Here is a 20,034-nt window from a genome sequence, read left to right as displayed (position 1 = left end):
CTATGAGAAAGTTGTGTGTTCTATGGGCAGAAATACGTACATTCATTGTAATTGAATGAAAAAGGGAATATTGGCTTTACTTATGCTACAGTAAGAGATGTCTAGCAATACAGCAGAGAGTCTCAGGAAATGGTGGAGTCTTTGGTGAAAGAGTTTAATCACAGGCTGGATGATAATCTGTCCAGAATATTATAATAATAGATTACTGCAATGGGAAAGGAAAGCTAGATGATCTTTAAGATCCCTTCCAAACCTTGCATACTGACAAGTAGGTGCTTCTCAAGTAAATCACCACTTTTATAAATGTGTGTCTTGACTATAGTGAAAACCATCAGGTGAGTCCTCCCATCTCCAGCCTGCTACTAGTACTCTTCCCTAGAACTTTTGAAAGTTTCCATTGTATGGCAACCAGAATGCATGTCTAAGGATGTGTGTGGGCCACTGGTAAAGCTCATTGTGTTGAGACTGTGGTGACTCTAATGAGCTTCTTCCTCGGATTAATATTTGCATCTTTCTTTCTTAAAGGCACAGAATCAACGTCGACAGGAGAAAATAAATCATCACACTGGATAACAGATTTGATTTTATTTGGAATGTTAACTGGGCCTGCATAGACAAACACTAATGTTTTATATATCTTGCAAAAGCAAACACAATGGTTCTTTCTATGCTCTTGGCTTTAGATGTATAAAAGACTTTCTTTCTATTCAAAGAAAGCGTGGTTCAAATATTCCTTTAGTTAAGGAAGATCATATTCCCAACTATTCTCAAGGAAGTAACTGGAATGTACAAGATGCAGAACTTAGTCATCACCACCGCACAAAGCCACCAAAATTTTTTCGTAATCTCCCTTTGTTTCATCCTGCATGTGGAAAAAAATGAAAAGAATTCATATCTAACTAAACCAGAGTAGCGCAATCATGTCCCTCCCATTCATCTCACCCCTGCTTATATTCCAAAGCTAGGTTCATGCACTGTACACAATCCTGTCTCCACTTGTTTGGCTGCAATCACACAAAACAAAAACTCCGTATTTTATGTGTGCTGAAGAATTACTTTAAAAACTGGGCGAACACATGTTCTAAAGATTAACAAGGTTAATAAAAAACCTTAATCTTAATTATAATAGCCTCAAGTTATATTACTATTATCCCCATCCAAATACAGTAACAACGTGTAATTCTGTCAATAGAAAGTCCTATTGCAAACCACAGAGCTACTTAGTTCTGGTTCTAATTCCTTAACCACAAGGTCTAATTCCTTAAACTCCTGTTAACTGCAAATAAAAGCAGAAATAACCTACCAAAATTGCCTGGCAGAGAGACACCCCGTATTTTGCCTTGTAAAAACCTTTGATCTCATTCATGTCGATTTCGGCCCGTGACACCATAATTCTGTTCAGAGTTCTGTGGCGGGTTCCGGAACCCTTTGGAGGGGGAAAAAGAATGGAAACAAACTCTTTTCGTAACTCTGCTTGGTTTGTGAGATAATTTAAACTCTCTTTGCCTTTATGATAAGTCTCCAGGCTTTCAAGTGGCAACCCAGAAGATGACAAAAGAGCCATTTGTAGCTCGGAAAACACCAAGGATCCCACACCAAAGAGCCACCTCAGAGAAACAAATGTCCTTGCATATTCATTCAGAAATAGGCATCATAATCTTTCTGTCTACACCCATATTAATGAAACTGAAGCCACACCTGTCTGTACTAGAAATCTGAGTTCACACTCCACTGTTTACATCATCTGAGTTTCTGTTAGAGGGGAATCGGTCTCCATAGAGTCAGGGAGTCCTTGCTGTGAGCTTTACTCATTTCAGAAAGGCCTCTGCTATTGTAAGTAGCATAAGGAACCACTCCCAGATACTGTTTGCCAGGCGGGTGTGAGATCTTGCAAACATGTATGTGATTCCAAAAATGTGTGTGCTTTTTCAAAAGGTAACTGCACTTTTGTTTTTTCCTTGAAGACATTTTGCTTCTCATCCAGGAAGCTTCTTAGGATCTGACTGAATGGTGGGTGGGAATGGAAAGAGTTATGTTCTTTGAAAACATTATTTCTAATTTGTGCCCAATATTGTCTGCCTTCATTGGAAATGTGATACAAACTGATTATTCTCATTTTCAAGAGAAAGGATCAGAAGATTGAAAATGTGATCTTTGTGTTGGCATACACGTCTTTAAAACAAAGCCCTCTTCCTGCTAGTAGCATTTATTTTACCTTCATTGCTAGGTACAGCTTCTCAGCAAAGAAAGCCGGCTTGCTTACAGCACATTTCACTGGAAATGAGAAAGAACCAAGATTATTTATGAACCATAGATAAACAAAGGCAAAGTGCAAAGAAAGAAACACAATGTATTTTTTCCAAAGATTGTGATCTCATGAATAATTACACATTAAGTTATATATAGCTAACAATAGAATTGTGGCAGAACTGGGCAGAGAAGCAGGAAGAAAAGAAATCTCTTTATGACTTTAAGAAATAACCTTGAACTGTTTAGTAAAGTTTTATCCCAAAAGTTAAAACACAGCTGGCAAAGGAGAGACAAAACAGACGCACGCTCCTCTGTTTTGTTGATACAACTGAATATTTTCCAAAGTTAATTCACATTTATTTATTTATTTATTATTTATTCATTCATTAAAAAAACCACCCATAAAATATTTTTATTGCTTTCTCAGATTTACCAGTTTTCTTCTGGAAGTGATTGTATAATAATAAGATAGGACTCTGTCTGTTTTCATACTTTTGCATGTACCAAAACTCACTTATGGAATGACAAAAATTTAACAAAACATAATATAATACTTTGTTGTTATTAATGTCACTGGTTGACAATGCAGGGTAAGATGTAAGGCTGCTATGCCCACCCCAGCTTCAAGGGTACTGTGTAGGACTGCAGCCTTATTAACCTAAGAGGCAAATTAATTTATTTCTATTTTTATTAGCTGCTCCTCTCAAACAAGTAAGACTGGGTGAAAAAACCCTAGCAAAAAATACACATACAAAAATGCAAAATAAATACACAGTCAGCAGCTGAGATAAAAGCAATAATAACTGGCAATAAAACCATATTGTGGCCCAAGAGGCATGCTGACCTCCATCCTCAAGGACATGAGGGCATTCACAAGCCTTCAGGGCTTTGTTAAAAGTCAAAAGGGTCAGGACCAATCTGATCTCTGAAAGAATAACATTCCAGAAGGCATAATCTTGGAATCAAATTTAGGAAGGAACACCTTTCGTACAGAAGAGGGTTACATACCAATTGCTGTCAAGCAATTCTCAATGTCTCCTTTCAGCTCGAGGTCCAGAACTTTCTCCATGTCATGTTTGCTGTAGCTCTGGTATCTCTTAAAAACTGAAAACAAAGAGGACAATTTGGAATAGATTGTTCCCCTAACAAGTACACAGCATATGATTATGCTGCATGCATTTAATTTTCCCATCTATCAGATTAAGATTATAATTTGCTGTCAGCTTTCAGAAGGGACAGAGACCACATGCAAGGCTTCTGGGAGCTATACAGTAATCCCCTGATTACGAGCGTTCCCTTAGCAAACTTTTGAAGTTACACAATGAGCGCCCCCCAAAGGTTTATGAACAACTCCCAAAATTACGAATCTTGCAGCACCACAGCAGTTGTTCGCCCTTACAAACAACCGCAGAGACTCTGCGACATTCATCCTGCATGTTGCCAGCTGAAGTGGAGCTTCTGAGAGGTGAATCCGCGCCTCCAATACTCCATTTCAGCTGGCAACATGCCAGGCAAGGCCTCTGAACACCTGAACGGATCTTCTGAGGGGTGAATCCATTTCAGCTGGCAACGTGCCAGACTAGGCTTGTGGAGGCCCAAACGGAGCGCAGAGTGGCATATGTGGCTGAGAGGCTGGAGAGGATACTGCTTGCTAGATCTTCACAATATAAATGTCCCGGCACAGCAGGTTGGGTGGGAAGGAAAGCAATTGTGGGGACCATGAGATATTTCACTAGGTCGGGGACACCTTGGATGGTCTTAGGCAGGTGGCCTGTTCCATCACTAGCCCCTCCCCCATGGCCTTCCTCACCCTAAAATACCTCACGTGCACTTAACAAGCCTCACATTTGATTAGTGAATGCATGGGCGAAAGGAGGGAGTGATCCTGTTCAAGGTACGAGATTCACTCCCACAAATCCTTGGGTTACAAATGGAATGGGTAGGCTCCATTCCATTAGTAACTCAAAGACTACCTGTACACACTCCTGGAATCTCACATTATGCGAGTTTAAATAAGAAGGGCTGCACGCTCCATTTCTGGATTTAAATAAAGATGTTCCTCGACACACAACCACAACTGCTAAGCTAGACAATTGTTAAGTGAGTTGGTGCACCACTGTATGACCTTTTTTAAAGTGAATCACGCTAGTTATTAAGTTAGCAAATGAATCTGCTTCCCCATTGACTTTGTTTATCAGGAGGTTGCAAAAGGAGATCAAATGACCCCAGGACACTGCAATTGTCAGAAATACATGCCAGCTGCCAAGCATTTGAACTTTGATCACATGACCATGGGATGCTGCAAAGGCCACATGTGTGGAAAATGGTCATAAGTCACATTTTTCAGTGCTTCTGTAACTTTAAAACAGTCCTTAAATGAATGGTTGTAAGGAGAGAACTACTTGTATACTAATTTTAGCAGATTGTCCATTGTACAGCAGAATAGCTTTGGTTAACCCTTCTTCAAATCTCACAAAGAAATAATTACATATATTTTTTTTGTATATTTTTTAAAAAATGCTATTAAAACATTTCTCTTTAAAATAAAAGCATTTCAGCAACATATTTTCTTCTTACCTCTTCGAAGGTGTGCGGAACTTCTGGTAGTGAGAATTTCAATGAAAGTGTTAACATCCGTTCCCTTTTTTCTCTCTCCAGCCTCATATAATTTCTATGACAATGAAAGAAACCATTTCAAGAGAGAGATTCCAAAATATTAGATATTATAATAATCGAATTCAAGCAAAAGTCTTTGTAACAGCATTCTTTCCAGAAGGTGTCACCTTGACCCCCAACTGCAGATGAAAGGCTGAGAACCAAACCATTTACTGTGATTATAACCACAGCAAAATCCTAACTCCAAAATTTTTAGTCCCATATCTCACACTCTTCACCACTATATTAGCTCTCATATGGGGTGACCCTGAAAACTCAGTGATGTGTGTTAACTCTACTCCAAAGAAACTCTTTCTTGTTTCAGGTACAATAGCTATCATTTTGTCAGTATGACAAAGAAGAGTTTCCTTTGATCAGCTGATGGCTAATTAACAAATAAAGACATTGTTTATGTTAATATATACCTCCCCAAAATTCAGTAGTTACTGATACTAATTTAATGTCCTGATTAAAAAGGATTCCCTAAGAGTTCCCCCACAACTAATGAACACATGAGGAACTTAATCACATTCAGGGACTAGATTCAGCTCATTTACCAACCCCAGCAAGACACAGCTGGGTAGTAGCTAATGTCAGGGTTAAAGGCTTCAGCATAAGTCCAACCCTCTGACATTTTGATGTGCATTATTATTCCCTATTTCTTTTGTCTACATAGACATGTGGTTCCTGCAGGATCTTCCACTTCCTTTCTTGGCTTGCAACTCTAATACACTTCTTTAACAAATGAGTTTGTATGAGCCATCCTGACTAAGAAACATAAGATGGTTCCTAGAATGGATCAGCCACTGACCAACTGGGCAAAGCAATGACAGGAAGTAAATCCCCCAACAAAGACTGATTATAGGAAACCCAGAGGTCCCACATCATTTTGCTTGTGCCTTTTGGTGGTTGTAAAATTTATCATATAGTCCCCCTTTTGCTGGGAAATGTCTGTGGAAATTCTCAATCATACAGGCCACAGTTGTCCTACAGATGTTTTTTTCCAAAAGGCAAGTGGACTTCCTTGATTATTTCCTTTTGAAAACATTTTGCTTTTCATCCAAGAAGCTTATTCAGTTCTGAAATAAAGAAGCTTCTTGGATGAAAAGCAAAACGTTTTCAAAAGGAAATAATCAAGGAAGTCCAGTTGTCTTTTGAAAAGAACACCTTGGGGACATTCTGCTGGGAAATGCAGCTCCAAGTCCCATATTCATTCTTTCCTGGGAACATGGGAGAAATGATTAGAATGGATTCAATTGCCTGAAGGAAGCCTTGTTTTTGACAGACAAGACAAAAGAGACATAAAAGGTAGCAATAAGTATTACTTACCCGGGCATCATTGTCTACCAACTCTTCATTCACATGTGGATTTTCATTCCGGTCACCCTGAAACAAATCAGCCTCACTTAGTTCAATATTGTAGACTACAATCACAGATCATTCCTGAATCAACATGTCTTCTGAACATCATGGAGTACTACAAACCTTGGCTAAGGCAAGCAAAGCCTTCTGAAAATCTCCCGAAGTGTCTGAGGCAATGTCTTTGGCGAGGTCTCTCTTAAAGGCTGCAGAAGAGCAAACATATTGAGAAAAGAGCTTCAAATGCAAGCATTAGCCATACATTATTTTCTTCCTTACATACAGCTTCTACATTTTTACTCAACTCATTTTGCAATCTCCTCGGGCTTGCATTTTTAAATCATTGCTTAGATTTCACAATGTAACGTGTAAATGATTCTTTGAAAGCTATCCATGAAGAAATTCCCATTTTATCTTCATTGGAAAACTTGCAGGTTATCATAAATAAAAATTATCATTGTGCATAAGTTATTTTCAATTAGATGTTCAAAAACAGAATATAACTTTACAGATGTTCTATTCTTTCTTCTACATTAGATTGACAGCCTGTTCATTTTTATCTTCAATTGGTGAAAAACTAGTAGAATTTAGCATTCTAAAATTTTCAGCTGTTTTTTTCTGTTCAGGTGTGCCATAAACAAGATACGTAACTTCATCAGTATCAACAAATGACTACCAAAATGCTTCACATTATTGGCTGAAGAGGCATTAACAAAATAGATCTAAGGTCATGTTGTTTTTTTAAGGAGTAATTTACCTTCTTGATACTGTATTTTGATGTTTCTAATTTCATTATTGTTCCTTGATGCCAGAATCTCAGTTAAGATATCTTCATCTGTTCCAAGCCCCTGTTTGGCAATAAATCAATATACATAAGCAAAGCTTTGCTTTATTTTTATAAAATAACTTATTCCATCAAGTGCAATGTTCAGACAGATGCAGGAAACCTTTGGCTATAAAATGTTACTGAGCTACAATTCCAGCTTTTATGCCCTTGCTGGAAATATTAGTACACCTATATCTATCTGGATGACAGATCACAATAATGGAATCTTGAACTACAAAGGTTAACATGGGGCTGGCTTGACATTTTATTTTGTCATATCCTTATTACCATCCATTTAGAGTACTACAATCTGCTCTACATGAGACTGCCTTTAAAGGCCACTTGTAGTGGTCGAATTGCAGAGGCTCAGCAGTTGCTAATGGGTTCCTCTTATACTATTTTGCAAATACTGCACAGGTCTCTATTAGTTTCTGAGTGCAATTTTAAGCGCAGTTTTAATCCATAAAGCCTATTCTGGCTTGATACCTTACTTGCAGTACTGTATTTCTCCACTGAAGTTGTACCAAATGATCCAGTGAAGTTTGGAGAAGTACTGGGTACTTTTTTTATTGTCAGGAGGTCAGAGATCTAAAGCCCAGAAATGTGATTTTTTTCATCTCTCTGGAAGGGCAGCTCAATTGACTCTGACATTATCCATTTTCTAGAGGAGTTGAACATGGAATTTTCCCAGAAAGCACCAAAGTGTGACATTGCTTGACTTCTGTCAATGGTTTTAATATTCAGATTGTTGCAGGTATTTTGATGCCTTACTATGTATTAGTTTTTCTGTTTTTTTGATAAACCACAGAAAGTTTAGATTGCCATATGGTATAAATATGATACATAAATGTTAATCTGTCTTGAGGACACTGTGGAAAAGACTCTATTTTTTACCTTCTTTTTTGACTCTCATCATTTGTCAAAACTACCCTATAGTTTCAAAAGAAGAATAATTCTATATTGCTCTCCAATGCAGGTAACTCTAATTTCTTCTGTGTCTGATAAATTGCCTTGTAATTTCCAAGACTTTTATTCTTCTAATATGCCAGGATTATATTAATTATACTGAAATATTTTGACAGAAAAAGAAAGGAAAAGAGAAACAAAGAAAAGAATGAATTGGATGGATACAACATAAACTGTTTTGAAGAAAGTTCGGTAAGGAACGACAAAGAAGGAATATTGTTGAAATGGAGTGATTCCACACACCAGAAAGCAATTATATTAACTACATTTATTCTAGATTCTTTCAGTCCTTGATCACTTCACTATGTACTTTTGGAATTTAACACTTAGCACTTAATAGAACTTGGAGGACCAAGTGGGAATTCAGCCCAAAATTGTTTGCATTGTCCTGAGCCATATGATTACCCCCTATATTGGCTATATATTGACAGTGTGATCATCCTGGAACTCTTACAGCTTCTTGATTGAGCACATGACAACTTCCAGCAAACATACCCATTCATTCCAATGTCTCTGTAAGCTAACAGTGTCCAATCTTGGTAACTTTAAGACTTGTGGACCTCAACTCCTGAAATTCCCTAGCCGCCAGCTGGGGAATTCCAGGAATTGAAGTCCACAAGTCTTAAAGTTGCCAAGGTTTGACACCCCTGCTTTAAACTGAGAAGATTTCTCTCTCTCTCTCTCTCTTTCTCTCTCTTTTTGCCTTGAAAGACAAGCATACCTTCATAGAGTATCTAAGCTCATCAGCATCAAATTCAGCAGGAGTTTTCAGCATAGCCACTACAACATCTTCTAGATTGCTTTTGAGGGCTTTTTTCAAAGCTTCTTCCAGAGGCTACAAGAAAAAAAACAAATGTATAACAACTGTCTATAGAACTTATTCAGATGATAAAACATTACTTTCGAAACACACAAGAAAATCTTTGATAACAAACCATGTATAAGAACTTCATTTTCTTGCCTCAAGGAAAAAACAGTTGGTTTACATTTTTTAATATGTACATACAGTAACTCCTTGTCTTTTGTCCTGTAGACATGCGATAATCTCCTAAATAAAGCGCTTGCACTTACAGAACAAACAGCTCTGGTAGATTTGTTGAAGTCCTTGTTAATTTATCCTTGTAAAGTGGCTTTTATTTGCTCATTCTGTTCACACCCATTCACAAGTGAGGCTTACCTGCCTGTAGCTGAATGATCCAGGTTCTATTTTAAAAAAATAGGAGACAAAACTCCTATTTTCAAGAAGAGACTGGGCAGCCATTTTTAGCAAGTCCTACTTGAAGAGAAGGCTGGACTAGAAGACCTCCAAAGTCCTTTTCCCTCTATTATTCTATGTTCTACAATGAAGCTCCTCAAACCCGAATCAAAACCATGATAGTCAACTGAAGCTATACTTCTCCCACCCCCCAACATTAAAAAGCTAGTATGCTTTATGTAGCCTATTTTTAGAAATCATATTCCAACCATCAACATGGTAATGAATTTAATATTTTATTTATTAATCTCAGCTGTTCTTTCTCAAACTTGGAAATGTTAAAATGGGTGGATTTCAATTCCTAGAATTTCCCAGCCAGCATACTTCTGAAGTCTGGGAGTTGAATTCCACACCTCTTAAAATTGCCTAGCTTGAGAAAGACTGATCTAATCACACATAATATGCTAAAAGTGAAAAGTACTATATCTAGGTAAGGTATGTACTAAGGAAGTTACCTTGCCATGCACCTGTTGATAGGTTCTTTTGATCTGCTGTCGTTGGGAATTGGTTCTTTTGGTCAAAATTTCAATGATGCCTGCTTCATCAACTCCTAAATCATGAATGAGGGGAAAAAATTCATTAACACAAGCATAATCAATTCAATCCATACTATAACCAATAAATCAAAAGGTAACACTGTTGCTCAACTGAGTTATCAACAAGCTTGTTTTCATTGACATATATAACCTGGCTAAAAATCTTTTTTTTATACCTTCCAACATTACATTGGAAAGAGAAATATGTCAAGGGATATTGGATTCTATCCAGCTGAAGAACAACTTTCTAAAACTAGAATGGAACACTAGATTTGGTATGAGGTGAAGAAGCTTCCAAAATTTAAATTTAAACATGGGCCAGAGGTTCTGAAGAAAAAAGTCCTATCAATTCACATTCTTGAGACTATCACAGATGCATCCATTCTAAAACCCTCCTGTCTCTTCCTTGCTGGTCACATGACTTAAGAATATTTTAAGAAGCTGGAAAGAATTCCAGAAGTCACATTCTGCATGCTTTTCCTAACATTTTAAGAGGAAATCCTTGCTCTCTTGCGTCTATTCTCTCCAAATGCTTAAAACTACTCTTGCTTGTCTTCACCTCATCGTTATTTAGGTCACAGGTGTTCATCCTTGGCAACTTTAAGACTTGTGGACTTCAACTTCCAGAATTCTCCAGCCAACTGGCTGGGGAATTCTGGGAATTAAAAGTCCACTAAGCCTTAAAATTCCCATGGTTGGACACCCCTGGTTTAAGGAAATGATTTCTCGTAAGGCAATGCAAAATATGGCCTTTTGCTGAATGGGATGGCTCATGTGACAACTCAAGGAAAAAGGAAACAGAAGTCAAGAAAAAAAATGACACCATGATTTGAACCTATTCTGCTACAATTTTGACTTTGTTGAAACTGTCTTGATCTACTGTTCCACAAGATGCTTAGGAAAAAGCACACAAAAATGTGGGTGCATTTTTGCATGGACCTTTAAAAAATAGGCTAAATTGGCATTGGCACTGGAGAAATAAGAATCTGAGCAAAAATCACTGTATCTACATTCACAGATTTTATCTTTCCTTCCTACCTTTAGCAGTTATGGCTTTGTTTAGTGCAACCACATCAGCTGAAGGGTCAAAACTGGGATAAGCATGGACTGCGGAACCAGTTTTAGAATTTTTCTGTTAAGAATAAATTGAAAAATTAAAACATTTAATTTGTTTTCAAATTAAAAATCTTGCCCAAATTTTCAAGGTACATTCAAAAACAATAATACTTTTAAATAATTTTAATAATTATATTATTAACTTTAATAATAAATAATAAAATTTAATTTTAATAATTATATAAGAGGAATGTAAATAGGTAGTATATATATTGTAACGCCAGAACAGCTGCACCGTGTTGTATTCTTATAATTAAAATAATAAATTAATAAATAAGATAAAACTAAAACATCATAAATTAGAATAACCTGGATGATGCAATGATGGAAACCCATTTTCACCATTTGTAAGGGAATATGCTAAAACACATTCATTATAATAAGTAATTATAAAGCGATAGCAGGATACTATTATATCTGACTCAATATGATCAGCGGTATGATCTTGATACCAGTGCCTACTTCTGCATGAGTTTACAAATTCTATGAATGCAAAATCTTCCCTTTTTTTAATATTTGTGTTTTTCAGCAAGGTCTCAGTAGTATAACTATTCCATAGTATCAGTATTTATTTCAAACAGTTTTTAAATGTGAATAATCAGAAACTATATGCAACTTCGAACTACAAGCATTCATTTAGTGACTGTTCAAAGTTACAATGGCACTGTAAAAAGTGACTTATGACTATTTTTCACACTTATGACCATTGCAGCATTCCCATAATCACATGATCAAAATTTGGACATTTGGCAAAAAGCCACGCAGTTGTGAGAATGCAGTATTGCGGCTTAACTCTGCCGACTGCCAGCAGTTCAATCCTGACTGGCTCAAGATTAAGTCAGCCTTCCATCCTTCCAAGGTGGGCAAAATAAGGCCCCAGCTTGTTGGGGGCAATATACTGACTCTGTAAACCACTTAGAGAAGGCTGTAAAGCACTGTGAAGTGGTATATAAGTCTAAGTGCCATTGCTATTGGCAATTGGCATGTATTTATGATGGTTGTAATGTGCTGGGGTCATGTGATCACTTTTTGTGATCTTCTGACAAGCAAAATCAATGGGGAAGCCAAATTCACTTAACAACCATGTCACTAATTTAACCATGGCTGTGATTTGTTTGACAACTATGGCAAGAAAGGTTATAAAATGAGACAAAACTCATTTAACAACTGTCTTGCTTACCAATGGAAACTCTGGGGTCAACCGTGATCGTAAGCTGAGGACTACTTGTAGAATTTTTTATTTTAGGAAGTCAACTAAAAGTTGCCTCAGTATTTTGAAACACCTCTCTATCTCAGAAATCTGTTTGGGTGGGTCAGTTTGCTTCATAATTGCTAAAAACAGCAGAGCCATTTCCTGCTGTTCTGAAGTGAAAAGCATAGCAGAGCTTGCCTATTTAGGCAAGTCCTAAAAATAAGCTTAACGCCATTTAAAAAGAACATCATCACCTATTTTAATACCATAGAAAGGAATATAAGACAGTGTGCCTTTCCCCAGGTGTGTGCCACAAACCTCTACTTTTGGCATTATTCCTCCAATTACCAGCTCCAAAAATATGAAAAGCATTTATTTACAAATGTTATGCTAATGTAAAATTTAAATTAATGGATGCTAAATTTAAAGGCATGCATACATAAAAGGATTGGACAAAGGATGCCCATACCAATACTTATTAGTAAAGTATCAGTTGTAAAATAGGAGGAAAAAGCAAAAAAGAAAAAAGAAGAACCTCCAATCATTGATGTGGGGAATTGAACATACTGATTATTCAAAGAAAGAGGAAAAGAAACTGCCGGAAAGAAAAAAGAAGAGTTTTGGGCTGTTGGTCTGAGGTCCAAGCTTGGCAATTTGGTTGCAAAGGTTTCATCACCATTTGAGGAGAGTTTGTCAGTGCACGATGAATTGTGCTTATCTGTCTCAGATCAGCACAACTCAAAGCGCACTGACAATGTCTCCTCGCATGGCGATGAAACATTTGCAACCAAATTGCCAAGCTTGGACCTCAGACCAACAGCCCAACTACCAACCCAAGCTACTTGTATTCAAATATATTTCAGGACGAGCTTTGTTCGGTTGATACTCTGCCCTATAGCACCTTATGACAGGTGCCATTCATTTAACTGTACATTACGTACAGCATTCATACAACATTCAGCAACACAGCAACTGTACAACATTCCTTTGTAAAGTCAAATTGATTAGTTGTTAGAGAAACTTACAACGTATTGTGGTTCATCATTATCCATAAACCTGGCTTGCTTCAGGAATTCTGATACAAAGGCCATCTTGATTCAACTTTCTGCAAAGGGAAAAAAATGAAACAGAATAAAGTCACAGTTTTCCCCTTTTTTCTTTCTTTTGCTTTTTTATTCCATATGGAAAAGGCTTTTTATCTGTTTTAGGCATTTTAAGAATCAGAAAAGTCAAAGAGGGTTCCTCTCCCCATTTCCAAAAGAGAAACCCAAATTCCAATATATCTGGAGGGCACCAGGGAGGGGAATAGCATCATTTACTGATTTATTCTGCCCTCTTACTGGAATTAGGAGAGGAATGACCAGGGGTTAAAAAAAACACTAAGCTAACTGAAGTTACAACTTGTACAAGATCTTAAGATCGTCTTGGTTTCAGTCACAGATAATTTTATTAAGGCATTATTAGGAACATATCATTTCATATTTTTTTCAGAAAAAAAAATGTTTTGCATTAGCAAATTTTGCTGTTGTTTATAAATTTCCCCCAACATTTGACTTATCTATGGCAACAGTCAATGCATCTTTTAGGATGTGCAGAATTACGCTACATTTCTGAAGGAATTTTTCCATCTATTTACAAAACTTAAATATCTACCTATCTCATAAGGTGATTCTAGGTACCTCACAACAATCCATAAGCCATCATTAAAAATGTACTCTTCCCTCAGGCACTAGACCAAACATCATCACAGGTCAACCCCCAATCCTAGCCCAAGGCTTGGGGAAAGAGCCAGATCTTCACATTCCTTCAGAAGGCTTAAGAGGGTTGGGTAGCTCTGATTTCTGGTGGGAGGCTGTTCCAAAGACCTGGAGTGACCACCAAGAAGGCATGCATCCAAGGTCCCATTAAGGAAGGAGACCTGATGTGCACCCACCCTATCTGACCTAGTAATAAGAGATAACCTCTCGTCCTGCATGCAACCTAGGCCTGTGCCATATAGAGCTTTAAAGGTAATAAGTGGAACCTTAAACTGTTTCCAGAATAACTGGAAGCCAGTATAGATCATGCAATGGTGGTATGACTTGGGTGAACCATAGGACACCTAAAACTGTATGTGCCACTGCATTCTGGATTACTTGCAGATTTCTGATATTTTCCATTGCAGTAATCCAAATAGGAGGTAATTAAGACAGAGATAACTGTGAGAAGCTTCTCAGTCCAGGAATGGGTGTAATTGATGCAGAAGACAGATTTGGGCAAATGCCTGCCTAGCACTGATAATGCTACTTATTTTCGGTAATGAAACGCCACACCCAAGCTCAGACAGTACATTCATTCATTCTCTGACCATGGTTGCCACCTCTTCTTCCAGCAGGAGTTGTAAGTCCAAGAGGAGTGCCAGATTGCTCACCAGATCAATGTTACCACATCCAGAGTCAGAAATGTCAATCACCTGACTCCAGGGGCCAAAAAACTAAAACTACCTTGCCAGCATTCCAGTCACCTTCTCCCCATTCAGGCCTTTACAGCGCCAAGCCAGAGGTGGTATTCAGCAGGTTCTGACCAGTTCTGGTAGTGGAAATAATGAGTAGTTTGGAGAACCAGCAAATACCATCTCTGACTGGCCCCGCCCACATCTATTCTCTGCCTCCTGAGTCCCAGCTGATGAGCTGGGTCTTCTTTTGTTGCCCTGCACAGGAGAATGGAGTTGGAAAGCAAGTTAGTATGGTGGGGAGGGAATGGGATTTTGCAGTAACCTTCCCCTGCCTTGTCCACCAAACCATGCCCACCAAGCCACGCCACGCCACGCCATGCCACGCCATGTCCACAGAACCGATAGTAAAAAAAACTGAATCCCACCACTGCTCCTTATAATTGGTAAATATCAACATAAGGATGATACCAAATGCCACGCCAGTGGATTATCTCTCCCAACAATTTCATATGGATGTTAAATAGGAGAGAGCCTTGAGCACACCAAATGGGGCCTGTGGCTGAACCTTTCCTCCCCCCAATAGCACTGACAGATACTGGCAGGCCTGAGGAGAGGCGCAGCCAGTACATTGTTCCGGGGCCCATGGAGCTCAAAGGAGGCCCATGAAGGGGGATTTTTTTTAAAAAAATTACAAAGCCAATTTTTTAAAAAGAAAAACAATATTGGATATATACTTCATACTCTATACTTTGTGTGTATAGCAAAACCGCCTTGCAGCCTTGTTTGACATGACCTTTAATAATCTGAAACTCAGTGAACAGTTATTTATATAATTTATTGGATTCTACTTTCATTTCTATGGTGCACCCCTCCACAGGAAACTGTGCTCCCGGCCTGCCCCCAGCACATGCCCCTCTGCTGCGCCGCCTCTATGGCATGCTCCTCTCCACGAGAGAGGACCAGTGCTCCCGGCCTGCCCCACACATGTGTGAGATGCCCTGCCCAGGCTGGGCCCTGCCCCGCCAGTGCAACGAAGAGCCACGCCCGCCCGCAAGTGGGTGCTCCAGGTCGGGGTGTCCTCTTGTGAGGGGGGCATATTAGTCTTGTACCAGCACTTAATAATCCTCTCAGCGGCTCTGGGTGTTGGCCATAGAAAAAGAAGATGAACCACTACAAAACAGTGCCCCACCCCCCACCCCCCCACAGTCCCTGGAGCAGGTCCAGCAAAAATATCAGCTCAACTAATCCCTGCAAATCAACTTCACAAAGAGAGCTTGCATCTGGCTGTGTCCAGGGTAGCTCTCCTAAGGCTACTAGAGATTTGAGAATAGCAACAGCTAGCCCAGCACAGCCCTGCCTCAAAACTATAGCTGGTGTCACACTTGAAACCCATGAGTGTATGTTTCTCAGAGAAGAAGACCCCATATCTATGATCAACCAGATTTTGGCAATGCAGGCTAAATCAGTTCTCTCATCCATAATCAGATGAGATAAGTTTTATTGCAGGTCGACCTGACATTAAGCAGGGGCAGCTGGACTGTAGAGCCTCCAAGGCTGTGAAAGCTTGGGGGCTGAGCAAGCTTTGAGGCTGAGCAAAGGGCCTTGGAAAGCAACACAAGTGTTATCTGCCAAGATGGCCTTCCCTGAGAATGGCCTGCCCACTGCATCCTACCATATCTCCCTATCCTGTTACTGTCTCACTGTGAATCCCTGCCCACTGCCTTCCAACCTCCCTCTACTTCTGAAACCATCTCAGCTGATATAATTCCCAAGTCTTTTCCTACACACAGCCAAAATCCAACGTTCAAGGTGGATGCGTTTCTAAGTCTGCTCCAGCCTCTCAGCTGTTGGGGAGCCCATTCCGGTCCTCCTAATCCCAGGAGGAAAACAATCATGACTTCCCAGTATGGCCGCTGATTCATATGGTTGGTCAAGTGATTTAAACCTTTTCCAGATTTAGTTCCACTCTAAATCTTTTCCAGGTTTAGTCCCATTCCTGCTGATGCTATGAGTGTGTGTATGTATTATAACTTACACATACTGTGAGATCCAACCAACTTGTACATTTCATGGACTGCTTTCTGGACGATTGCAAATCTTTGATACTAGCTGAGAAACACTTTTGGAATTAGAGCTGAATTGCATGATTGCATAAAATAGGAGGGTCAATCTTAAACTGGCTAAAATGAGCACAGTTCAACAAACTGAAAAGTATTTAAGAAAATATTTCTAAGATGTCCACCTATTTACTCAGAAGTAAGTACTGAGTTCCATCTAATTAATAAGTGCATTTCAGATTCAGCTGGGTATGGAAGTTCCTTCCAAATGAAGGGACAACTGTCTTTTTGCCTGTCATTATGCAGGACAAGTTAATTCTCAGGTCACTCTTCTTTGATGGCCAGAAGCCACAGAAACTTGAAAAACCCGTCTCCCCTCTCTCCTCCCCCAATTCCTGAAAAAAACTCAAACAAGGAAGAAGAAGCATCTCTTTCCAAATATACTTGTGAAAAATAAAAAGACTGCAAACAATGTTCTGCAATTCTTATGTCCCTATATTAAAAATAACTACCAACAAATTAAAACTTAATTAAACTTAGTTTCCTTTTTGAAAAGTTTACAGTTCATATTTTATTTTTGGTGTGGCTGATGTTTGCAAAGAAATAAACATTTAACAATTGAGAAACAGTTAAGCAAGCTTTCCTTAACCACAGGGCGTATGTTTTTTCTAAAAAAGTTTCCACATAAGGCACAGGGCACATTTTTTCCCTCTTAACTCATACTTTGGTAGATAAAAATAATTCTGCTTTCCATGGTAACGGAAAAGAACAGGAAGAAAAAAAATGCAGTTATTCAGCATTACGCTACTGACTATTACAAACAATTTTAACTCCCTGCGTAGTTTATGCAGTTTTAAACACCTTCTACTCTTTTGCTGGAAAATACAGACAATAGAATCAGATATAAATTTATATGAATAATCCTATAGCTTTACATTGACTTAGAAATAGCTCTACATTGACTTAGAAATAAGATCAAGTAAGTTCTATTCCAGAGTAAATAAGAAGCTACATACTTCTAAAATCATTAGTAAAGGACAAATATCAAAAGAGGCATACCTTTCCCTTTCCAAAATTCAGAAGCAATATTTTCCAAGCTGGGAAATGAGTCTGTGGAAAACTTTAAACTGTGGTTCCTACTTTTATAGACCCATCAGGAAGCCACACCTAGCAACCAGTGCTTACTACTAAGAGCCCTGTGATTGGTTGCTCCGAAGGCTACTGTAAATAGAGGGTTTAGTCAAAGGGCCAGCCCTTCAAATAAACTATTCACTTGCTGGAAGAAATTGATTTCTAAGCTAATGCTGAAACTGGTCTGGGAATAAACCTTGTGTAATGTTCTTGGTGATGCCTTGGAGGCAAGGCCATTTAACTGTCGAAATGCCTTGATGAGCTATTGCAATATACTATATGACTTATAGTTCAACATATAGACAAATGCTTGCATAAGGTTACTGTAAGGTAGGCTATTCTATTACAACTGATATTCAAGATGATCTCCCAAGTTTCATGCTACATAATATAAACTTTCCTTTTTAAAAAACATTTACCAGGTATATACAATTTTCAGGTGATTCAGTGTAGAATTTATATTTCGGTTCTCCCAGAAAGCTTTGGGCCAGTGGTGGGATTCAATTTTTTTTACCATCTGTGGTTCTGTGGGCATGGCTTGGTGGGCGTGGCAGGGGAAGAATACTGTAAAATCTCCAGTCAGAGGTGATATTTGACGGTTTTCCGAACCACTCAAAATTACATCAATTAAAAAAGAAAAGTAGGGGATTCTATGGCCCAGTTGCTGACATCTTCTTGGATAAAATAAAACTGATTTTCAGGTCTAATTTCAATAAGAGTTTCTGGATATAGACAATTTCAGTCTTGGTTATTTGATGGAATAATCTCTGGAAGAGAAGGAAAATACAATTGCATTGATTCTCCTGAACCTACCAGCCATGGTGTCCTTCTGGAATGACATTTACATTGAAAAAGTTGGGAGTTGCATAAAGTAGCTCCTTTCTTATTTGGTAGGCCACTTCTAGAGTGCAATTTTAGGAAATCATTGCTTTGTTGTATCATTAAATTTTATTGTCCATGCTAAATAACATTTATGCTAAAATACTGAATGAAATTGAGTACATGAATACATGAAATGGATACATATAAGAAAAATAAAAAGAAACAATAGGACAGGGACGGTAGGCACATTGGTGCACTTATGCACGCCCCCTACAGACCTCTTAGGAAAGGGGTGAGGTCAATAGTAGACAGTCTAAGGTTAAATTTTGGGGTTTGGGGAAGAAACCACAGAGTCAGGTAGAATATTCCAGGCATTGACCACTCTGTTGCTAAAGTCGTATTTCCTGCAATCAAGTTTGGTGCGGTTAACCTTGAGTTTGTACCTATTGTGTGCTCTTGTATTGTTATGGTTGAAGCTGAAGTATTCATTGACAGGTAGGACATTGCAATGTATGATTTTATATACTATACTTAGATCAAACCAAAGGCGGCATAGTTCTAGGTTTTCTAGGTCTAGAATTTCAAGTCTAGTGGCATAAGGTATTCTGCAACGAGTAGAGGAGTGGAGAACTCTTCTTGTGAAATATTTCTGGACTTTCTCAATATCAGATACATAATGCGGGTTCCAGACTGATGAGCTGTATTCGAGTATTGGTCTAACAAATGTTTTGTATGCTCTAGTTAATAGTGTGATATTAGCAGAGAAAAAGCTGTGTAGGATTAGGTTAACAACTCTTAATGCCTTTTTGGCTATGTAGTTATAGTAGGCTCTAGCACTTAGATCATTAAAGATGGGTATTCCAAGGTCCTTGAGAGAGTTTGGATCCTTCCTTCCTTCCTCCCTCCCTCCCTCCCTCTCTCTCTGTAAAATGGACAACTATCATTTGTCAAGAGGATAATGTTATCTGTCAAAATGCAATGTGTGAAAAGTTAAGCTCAGGGAGATAATATGAGTTCATCTGCACACCATTATTTCCAAACTTCATCTTTCACCCTAGAGAATTTCCAGAGCAGCAGGATCTAGAATCTGAAAGTATCATATCTTGAATGAAAAAAAAGCAACCAAGAAAGAAAAAAGGTCAACAAAACCTCAGAAGCTTCTTCTTTCTAATTCTAATTTTCTAAAAAGGGAGCTAAAGTGGGTGTATAGCTTTAAGGAAGACATGACTGCTTCACCCTAGGCCTCTTCAAGTGTTATGACTCATGTGATTATAACAGTGGGATCTCTCTTACAAAATCAAGAGGCTTTGGACTGCAAGACCTCTGTCTTGTTCCTCATCTTATGTTCCCAACAACCTAACTCTTCCACGTGAGCAAGTCAGAATGTTTAAAGGATGGAGAATAAAGGGATGTTTAATGAAAATGCACAATTGTA

General features: G+C 38.4%; 1 protein-coding gene across 1 annotated transcript; it reads right to left on the bottom strand.

Annotated features, from left to right (window-relative positions):
• Nucleotides 1-570: 570 nt before the first annotated feature.
• Nucleotides 571-17,761, bottom strand: ANXA1 (annexin A1). Its single transcript, XM_026703806.2, has 13 exons — nt 17,706-17,761; nt 13,181-13,260; nt 10,886-10,979; nt 9,767-9,861; nt 8,778-8,891; nt 7,022-7,112; nt 6,391-6,470; nt 6,235-6,291; nt 4,828-4,921; nt 3,259-3,354; nt 2,216-2,274; nt 1,304-1,426; nt 571-862 (listed from the first exon to the last, which is right to left on the bottom strand). The coding sequence occupies exons 2-13, from the start codon at nt 13,244-13,246 to the stop codon at nt 803-805; spliced, it is 1,029 nt and encodes a 342-aa protein (XP_026559591.2). The 5' UTR covers nt 13,247-13,260; nt 17,706-17,761; the 3' UTR covers nt 571-802.
• Nucleotides 17,762-20,034: the final 2,273 nt, after the last annotated feature.

The sequence above is a fragment of the Pseudonaja textilis genome, chromosome 2 (assembly GCF_049901715.1).
Source record: "Pseudonaja textilis isolate UNSWEBS1 chromosome 2, rPseTex1.2, whole genome shotgun sequence".
Classification (NCBI taxonomy): domain Eukaryota; kingdom Metazoa; phylum Chordata; class Lepidosauria; order Squamata; family Elapidae; genus Pseudonaja; species Pseudonaja textilis.
This window is presented reverse-complemented; position numbering and strand designations above follow the sequence as displayed.

Coding starts and splice junctions, on each gene's coding strand:
- ANXA1 (XM_026703806.2), bottom strand. CDS start 13,246: ATGGCCTTTGTATCAGAATTCCTGAAGCAAGCCAGGTTTATGGATAAT. Junction 10,980..13,180: donor ATGATGAACCACAATACGTT/GTAAGTTTCTCT, acceptor TATTCTTAACAG/AAAAATTCTAAAACTGGTTC. Junction 6,292..6,390: donor CTTTGCTTGCCTTAGCCAAG/GTTTGTAGTACT, acceptor GATTTGTTTCAG/GGTGACCGGAATGAAAATCC.